General features: G+C 38.0%; 1 protein-coding gene across 1 annotated transcript; it reads left to right on the forward strand.

Annotated features, from left to right (window-relative positions):
* Positions 1–691: 691 nt before the first annotated feature.
* LOC102594276 (heat stress transcription factor A-8) lies at positions 692–7,490 on the forward strand. Its single transcript, XM_006339949.2, has 2 exons — positions 692–1,132; positions 6,394–7,490. The coding sequence occupies exons 1-2, from the start codon at positions 917–919 to the stop codon at positions 7,360–7,362; spliced, it is 1,185 nt and encodes a 394-aa protein (XP_006340011.1). The 5' UTR covers positions 692–916; the 3' UTR covers positions 7,363–7,490.
* The last annotated feature ends 1,787 nt before the right edge of the window (positions 7,491–9,277 follow it).

Below are 9,277 nucleotides of genomic sequence, written 5' to 3' on the forward strand. Positions count from 1 at the left end.
TTAGCCCCATTGCTTTTCCTTTCTTCTTCTCTTGTTAATTTCCAAATTCCTCTTCACCCCACTCGATTAAAGCTAATGTATCTGTTGTACATTTTGTTTTTCATCTCTTCAAATACCAATACATCTTCTACTACTAATCTACTGACATCCATGATTGTCAAGAGTCCATTTCTAAACATTTCTTGAGCTCCCATGTTGGAGAAATTCATGTGGGAGATGTTGAATTTATGAATAATATATCAAAACACTCGAAATATAGAGATGAGTTCATATTTAAAATTTTGGGATTACTTAGAAAAAATTTGAGTTGGCTGAAATTGAAAAAGAATAAGCTCGTTGAGGAAGTTGAATTACTGCAATGTATAAATAATGTTTATAAATGTATATACATCTTTGATACATAGTTATACATTATATATATACACTATTGATATATTATATAATAATTTATACAATTGACAATATAACTATTTCTTTTGATTTTTCATTTGGTGTCCGCTATCCACATTAGAGTTCGACTAATCAGAATTTGAGCCGAGTAAAACCCTATTCAGGAAAAATACTACCTACCATAATTATTATTTTTTCCATATAAGGGCTCAAACCCGAGACATGGAACAACATATGAGTATTTTGTTCAGGTATATAATTATGTAAAGCCCTAAAATTTGTGACCAATAGTTCTTTATATCGGCTGCGGTGTGCAGTTCCACACGAATAGAAATAGGAATACTCGTATGAAGTTAAAAGCCATTTTGGTTCGAATTCGTCTCTCTTTCCTTACAACTTCCCCTTTACTTCTTTAGCCGTACAAGGGTTTATTGTGCGTAATTGGGAAGCTGTGTTTCTTTCATTTGTATGTATAAGATTGCAGAAAGGATAATTGAGTTGAATTGTGTTGTTGAAGTTGGGAATTATGGTGAAATCGTTTGAGAATGGGGTATCTGTTGCACCATTCTTGTTGAAGTGTTATGAAATGGTGGAGGATGAGTCAACGGACGGCTTGATTTCTTGGAATCAATCTGAGAAAAGTTTCATCATATGGGATGTTCCTAAATTCTCATCTGAATTGCTTCCTAAATACTTCAAGCATAGCAACTTCTCCAGCTTCATTCGTCAACTCAACATCTATGTAAACTCTCTTTTTCCCTTTGATTTCATTTCAATTTTTTTTAATTGTGTTGGGTTTTGATGGTTCTGAGTTGGGTTAGTGATGTAATTAAATTCCTTTATAGGAAGGAAAGTATGGAGAATCAAGAATCTGGATTAGATTATTTTAGTTCTAACAATTGAGTAGCTTGATTACTTTGGAGTTAAGACCACTTCTTTGGGCAGTGATCTGTGTGTGTTTGTGAAGTTATAAAGCATTCAAATGTTTTTTCTTTTTATGGCAATAAATTGTGAACTAGTACCAGACCAACAATCCAATACACCTATGGAGCATCTATACTCTCAAACACCTAACTGATAGACCTCTATTATACTAATTACAGAGTTGCTGAATTAAATCTATATTCTTCCGCCCCCTTTTTTGATTCCGTGAACATGTCTATCCGATCCTTAATTACATGCTTTATTTGTTGAATTACAAAAACTGCTAGTCATAGTGACCCCGCTAAAGATTTTATGATTCCTAGCTTGCCAAATATAGTAAATTATAGCTCCATAAGTCAGCTGCAATAACTTCTTTCCTGAATCTAGTCCAGTGCTTCTGGTTGATGCCTTTGAGCATGAGCTGAACCCCTTGAATATGCATTCTGATTCCAGTCCATATCTGCATTGCATTCCAAACCTCCATGATGCATACACACTGTGAGAATAGGTGCTCAGCATTCTCCGCCATATCTCTATTACAAAGAACACATGTTTGGTTGCCTTTATCCAATCCCATCTTGTGAAGTCTATCTTTAGTTAGTAGTCTTCCCATCTCAGCAAGCCAGAGGATGAACCTGTGCTTTGGTATTGCGATTCTGTTCCATATACCCCAGTGCTATCAAGTAGTGGCCATTTCCAGTCAAACAATAATAAACATTCACATACCAATCATGCATTCTTGACTTTAGTTTATGCAGTGCCCTCCAGTACCACCTACAGTCTGTATTAGCTCCCTTTATCCAGAAGTTTGTGTCATTGTTCATATAAATTCCATGAATCCATCACAACCCACAGTGAATCCTTTCTCTCCATTAACCACCAAACAAGCTTTCCCACTGATGTTATGTTCCATAGTTTACATCCTTTAATGTTTAAACCACCTTGCTTCTTTGGTCTACAAACATTTTTCCATGCCACTAAGGCTACCTTCTTCTTCATTTCTGTACTTCCCCACAAGAATTCTCTACACTTTTTATCCACTTCCTTGATCACACTCTGTGGAAGGAGAAATACGGCACCCCAAAAGTTATGCTGAGAAAACAAAACAGAGTTAATAATCTGTAGCTTGCCTGCATAGGAAAGGTGTCTAGTTGAGACTGCTTTGAACTTTTCAGTGATCCTTGTACATAATTGTTGACATTCTATTTCAGTCTACTTCCTTGGCGACAGTGGAAGGTCCAGGTACCTCATAAGGAACTTGCCTAGCTCAAGGCCCGTCAACTCCAGTAGTCTTTGCCTCATATCATCCTTCACTCCTGCTAGGTAGATACTTGATTTCTCAGAGTTTGCCCTTAGACCAGTAGCTCGAGAGAAATGCAATAAGGCCTCCCCCACTCTTTTTACTGATGCATCATGCCCCTTATAAAAAATTATCAAATCATCTGCAAAGATGTGGTGATTCATATTCAGATTTTTACACATAGGATGGTGGTTGAAATCAGGCAGCCGGCTCATCTTAGTCAAGATCCATGATAGATATTCCATAATCAGTACAAATAGCAAGGGGAAATGGGATATCCTTGCCTTAATCCCCTCTTCCCTTCAAAAAAATCCATGGCAGTCCCCATTTACATTGCTAGAGAAGTTGGTTGTCACACAAGTCATTATAAGTTGGGAAAACATAGGTGGGAAACCATATCCTTGTAGCATTTTTTCAACAATTTCCATCTTACCATGTCATACGCTTTGCGCAAGTCAATCTTAATCAAACACCTTGGTGTAGTCTTCCTTCTATAGTGCCTCATCAAATCGTGGCAAATGAGAACATTATGCACTAATGATCTACCTTTATGAAAGCAGCTTGTGTTTCATTTACCAACTCCTGTAGTACCTTCCTCAATCTTGCACTTAGAAGGTTAGAGATACCCTTATAGATCACATTACGTCAAGAGATTGGTCGAAATTGACTTGCATTTTGTGGCTTCGCAATCTTAGGAATTAAAGTGATCACGGTCGCATTCAGTTGCCCCAACATTTTACCATTCTTCTTAAATTCCAAAATGGCATCTGTGACTTCTTCCCCGACAGTGTCCCAAGCGTCTCCGAGAAAACCACTCGTGTAACCATCAGGTCCAGGGCTCCTGGTTGTCTTTATACTGAAGATAGCATCCTTAACCTCCTTCATCGTATACTCAGCTAGTAGTTGCATCTGTTGCTTCATTGATAATGTCTTCCCATTCTTAAAAAAAACATTAGAAGCTTTTTGTTTTTGTACTGTGCCCACCTCACCCAATGGTTTTTTATGATATTCCACAAACATTTCTGCAATCTGATTAGGTTCAGTGTGAATCTGTAAGTTACCACCCTGCAATTGTGTTACTGCTTGCTGGAAGCCTTCTTTGCTTGATCACACCATAAAAATACTTCGTGTTATCATCTCCTAGCTTCAACATGTAGCCCTGCTTCTCTGGGCCAACAACATTTCCGCCAAATAGCTCACCCTCTTCAATCCAACCTCTTTCTCCTGTTTCAATAGTAGTAAACACGTAGGGTTAACCTGTAGTTGTTCTTGCACTGTTTTCACCCTTTCTCTTAAACTATTCACCTCACTATTAAGGTTGCTGAAGTACTGCACATGTAACCTTAATGTCTGTTTGAGCCCCTTCATTTCACTACAACTTTGTACATTTGACACCCTTCCACTTGTCTTTGCCATTCCAATGTAGTAATGTCTTTGCATTGTGGGTGAGCACTCCATATGTTGCAGTATTTAAAAGGTCTTTTCCGTTTAGGTTTATCAGCCAACAAACTAACATGTATTGGGCTGTGATCACTAGCTCCTTCATGCATAAAATGAGCTCGACACCCAGGCATCTCATCCAACAATTCTCCATTCATGAAGACCAATCCAGCTTAGAATACACTTTACTGTTCTCCCCCTTATCATTCCAAGTATAGGTGCTGCCGGTTCTAGCCATTTCCTCTAAAACACACACATCGAGCCATTCCTCAAATTCTGCCACTTCCGCAAGTGTTACTGGATTGCCACCCAGTCTATCCTCACTATGTAGAACAGCATTAAAGTCTCCAAGAATTCCCCAAGGATTTCTAATTCCAACTCCTATCTGAGTTAAATAACTCCACAATTCTTTCCTTTCCTCCCTCTCATTGGAAGCATAAACAAATGTCATGTAAAATTCCTTTTATAGAGGAATATAACTAACAAGACATGCCATTGCTTGTGCATTCTCACTGCAAATTGTTACCTCACACCTATCTTCTCTCCACAACACCCAAATCCTTCCATTATAATGGGAAGAAAGATTCGTATGATACTTCCACCTTCCAAATAGATTACCTGCTATATATATATATATATATATATATATGTTCTTCTTTTGATAAAGAACCTGCTATATATATTCTATATTGTTACTTCTTATTTTTGTCTCCAACAGACCAATAATGTTCACTTCAGCTGATTACAGAGGAGTTTGACCTCCTGTTTTGTGAGGCCATTTAGGCCCCTTACATTCCAACACACTACATTAACCATTCCCCTTAGGGATTGGTTTTGTAGCCCCACATTCCTGACTTGTTCTGCAGCCATCTCTTGCTCTCCCACTTGAGTCAAAGATTGGAATGAATTATTTACTACCACAGCTATAGACACGTTTGCGTTATCCTGAACCCTTTGCTTCCCATTGCCACACTGAACTCTCCTTGGTTCAAATCTCTTCTCCCTGCCTTTATCTTCTTGCTGTCTACCCGGTTCCTCTACCCCTGTCCCAGTAGTACTTTTTGGTATAGGATTTAACTTCCTACACTCTGCCTATAAATGGCCATACTTATGGCAATGCTCATATAAGGAAGGCTTCCAATCATAGGACACCTTCTGTGTAAGCACTACTCCCTTTTCATTCCGGAACATCACTTCTTCTGAAAGTTCATTACCCACCTTCACCTCTACTAACAATCTCGCAAAGCTTAGCCCCAATTTCTTTTCAGTGTGCTTATCAACCATTAAAGGCTTCCCCACTAGGCTTCCAGTCTTGCTCAACCCTTTTGCACTCCAATAGTTGAAGTCTAATCCAGGCAGCTTAATCCAAATAGGGACTGTCATTAATTCTTCCTTGGAAAACTCCATTTCAGGTGACCATCCTTTGAAAATAAGTGGCTTAAAGCTACTTAGTGTGTACAAGTTGTTATTCTAATTTAAACCAAACAATCCACAGATGGATTATTTGCCTGGGCTGCATTTTTCAAGTATCTAAGCAACACTGTACATAGTCCCTTCGGGACATCTGATAAAATTGGATCAGCACTGTAATTAGAAGCTCAAGAATATAATTCATTTTCTATTTGCAATAGACAGGTCTTCTTTGACATTTACATAATGAAATATTGTATCAATCTGTTATTTGATACATTATTTGCACTCACTATGAGCTTCTGTAGTCCTTTTGAGGATGTGGATTTTAGTTTATATTGTTCTGGAAGATTTTCGGACTTCCTGATTATTGACTTCTCAGAAAGTATTCTACTCCATACGAAGCAGGACACTCATAATATAAAGGACACAGTATTTTCTGGGGTTAGCTAAGCCAATATCTGATAGATGGTAATTCCTCACAATGCATCTTTTTTATTGGGCAAAATGAAAATGGTAAAATGCTAAATTTGAGCCATTTAAATGTTTGTTAGTCTGTGAATTCATAGGCATTGTTTGCATATTAAAATCTGCATACTGCAATTGGCAGTTTCTTAAGTTTGGCTCCCTCTCTTCTTTCATCAAAATTATCATTGTTGTCTACCGGTTGATAGGTTGTTATTTTCAGAAGTTTGGTCTATGTGTCACTTGTGATGATCCGAATATGCGCAGGCCGCAGAGGATTGTCGTGTATAGATATAGTTGTTCTTGTATGCTTTAATCATATTGGTCATCTATGATTATTCTTGATAATTTTTTCTGATTAACAAGTTCAGAGGTGGCTAGTTAATAATGTCATTCATGTTGTTTATTGGTTTGTTAAAGTATATTTCATATTTCACTAATTGTTAAGATTTTCAATTATTCAGGGTTTCCATAAAACTGATACAGATAGATGGGAATTTTTGAATGATAGCTTTGTCAAAGGCCAAAAGCATTTTTTAAAGAATATTGTTAGAAGGAAACAGTCCAGTGTGGCCCAAAAGAAACCATCCCAGCTGGAGGAGATCAAGTCTTGTACATCTGAAGAAAGTAAGAATCTTGAACTGTGGAAAGAAGTTGAGAATCTTAAGGATGAAAGAAATGTTCTCACGCAGGAGTTAGTCAAGCTTAAGGAACACCAGCAGAATTCAGAGAGTAAGTTGATACTTCTACGAGAACAACTAAAAGTCAGGGAGAAAAATCAACAACAGATGCTTTCCTTCATTGTTATGGCTATGCAAAGCCCAAGTTTTTTGGTTCAGTTTTTCCAGCCCAAGGAAAACAGTTGGTGTATGAGTGAGAATGGTAATAATATACTGAGTGAAGTTGAAGATGATTGCGTAGATACACCATCCGATCGAGCAATTGTGAGGTATCATCCTCCCACTCATGAAGAAGCTGCAGAGCCCCCCCTATGCGCTGAACCTGAACCTGCTTTGGATTCTCAGAAACCTATGGAGCTCGATTTTTCTTCCAATGAATTAAAAGATATGTTTTCCAATATAGATTTCTTCTCAGGATTAATGGATGAAAAGCTGCTTGCTTTTGAAAATAGGGTCCCTCTTACTTTGCCATATTATCCTGATGATGAGAACTTGTTGGAACAGCTGCTTTTGTCCAGTCCAATAACAGAGAATAAAGAAGGCGAAGTGATAGATAATCAAGCTTGCTCCCATGCTGTCATGGAGACTGACTTGTCATTCCAGCCAATAGAGTCTGGAACTTTTTCAGGTTCAGAGGAACCATTTCATAGTCTAGAAGATAAAAAGATGGAAATGGCTTTGCTGGAGACTCAGTCAGACAACTTAAGTAATATGGATATACTTACTGAACAGCTGGGGCATAGTAAATTCTGAAGGGAGCCCAACCCGCTTATACAAATTGCGAAGATCTATTGTTGAATCTTCCTTTCATTTTTAAACTCGTGAATATTGTAACTCAGTATGCATAGTTGAAATAGAAAAGAACACTGTACTTGATCTATGTTTCTTTCCATGCTGAAGATCTTTACCAATTGCAGTTGAATAGAGGTGCTGCTCAATCATGCAGTAATTATCTTCCTTTTTGAATCGAGGAGAGTATTTCAAAAGATAGTTGCCCACCTGAATTATGGGCTACATCCTCCACCAAATTAGCGATTAATAGAGTACTTTGAGATGAAGGGATCGAGTTATCCAGTGCTGGATGTTGTTACTCAGGTATAAGCTTTTGCCTGGGCACTTGAAAGCATGATCCATTTACAGTAGAGAGTAATTGTTTAAGATCTTGGTTTCCCAATCTGGAAAAGGTGTCAAACGACCAAATTCCACGAGTTTTAAGAGCATTGATGAAGAAAATCACCTTCAAGAACAATACGGAGAATTGAATTAATTAACTTAGGTTACCGCAAACCAAGTAATACATGATGAAACCTCTACTGAATACATAACTGTCATATGATCAGGATTGGGGCGTGATATAATCCTACTGTAACATATGCAGTCAAAGAGGAGTACTAGGTACCTCCTAGCTCATTGGTATAAGTGGAGCTCACCAAGTGTACTGTGTCTAATGAGAAGGTCTCTCAACCTATACATTAGATCCTGCAATGCCCAGTCATAGGGATGTAAGTACATATAAAACATGTACTCATATGTAAGACAGACAAAATAACAAGTAAACAAGTTAGGAAGCTCATGTGAATCGGGTACTAAACAAGAGCAAATGAAGGCAAGTTAATATCAAAAACACTACTTTATGAAATTATAACTCATGAGTCATGACTTAGCCTTATTAGCTCGTTATTCCAATTGTCTTTAGATTTTTCATTAGCAAGCTAAGTGAGCAAGCAATAGCTTATACATATGGATAACAATGTCTTGTATCTTTTCGAGTGATAAGCCTCGAGAGGGAAATCTTTGGTATATACATGAATAGCATAAGTTATCTTTTACAAGTGAGTGAGCCATTTATAAGTGATTCGATCTCGTATGTCTTATAGCACATGAAGGTACGATTGTAGAGGCTCACAAGTGTAGATCGGCTCGCAGGTAGGTATGCCATAAATGGCTCATCAAGGTGAACAGTAGAACAAATGCATCATGTTCCTGCTGATGAAATGTATACATGAGTAATGCCACAATGGGCAGGTACGCGAACCATGCATGACTCAACAAGTGATGGTCAGGGTCTCAACCTTGTGCACAACATAATCATCGCATTGCAATATGAAGATCATAGGAACGAATCATATACATGAACATGTGACATATGATAGTGTAACACCTTAGAAATTTTGTGTTAAGATCAGATCATGCCTATCAAAACCTAAGGGATTAAGTGGTCAAGAATCTGCAGAAAATGAATTTTTACGGACACGAATTGTCGAGGTCTTGTGAATCAACTTTAGAGACTTGGGTCACGAAGGCAAACCACAAGCCGTAAATGGAGCCACAGGCCGTGAATTGTCCTCGTAGAATGATGTGCAAGGAAGCTTAGTACTGTTTCTATTGGTTCACTTTTATGGACACAATCTACGGGCAGTAGATGGAATCATGGACCATAGATTGGTCTCGTGGATTGAACTTCAGAGACTAGAATTTTATCTTGAATTCCACGGATGGCATCTATGGACCGTAGATCATTCCACATACGTAGATGGCTTTTGCGGAAAGTTCCTACAATTTTTCTTTCAATGCTGCTTTGGTATTTTTTCAATCTTAACTCCTAAACTATGTCATTTTGGCCTATCTTAAGTGGGATTAGGGGAAAACAGTCGATTAACCCCCCCCC

The sequence above is a fragment of the Solanum tuberosum genome, unplaced genomic scaffold (genome assembly GCF_000226075.1).
Source record: "Solanum tuberosum cultivar DM 1-3 516 R44 unplaced genomic scaffold, SolTub_3.0 scf00013, whole genome shotgun sequence".
Taxonomy (NCBI): domain Eukaryota; kingdom Viridiplantae; phylum Streptophyta; class Magnoliopsida; order Solanales; family Solanaceae; genus Solanum; species Solanum tuberosum.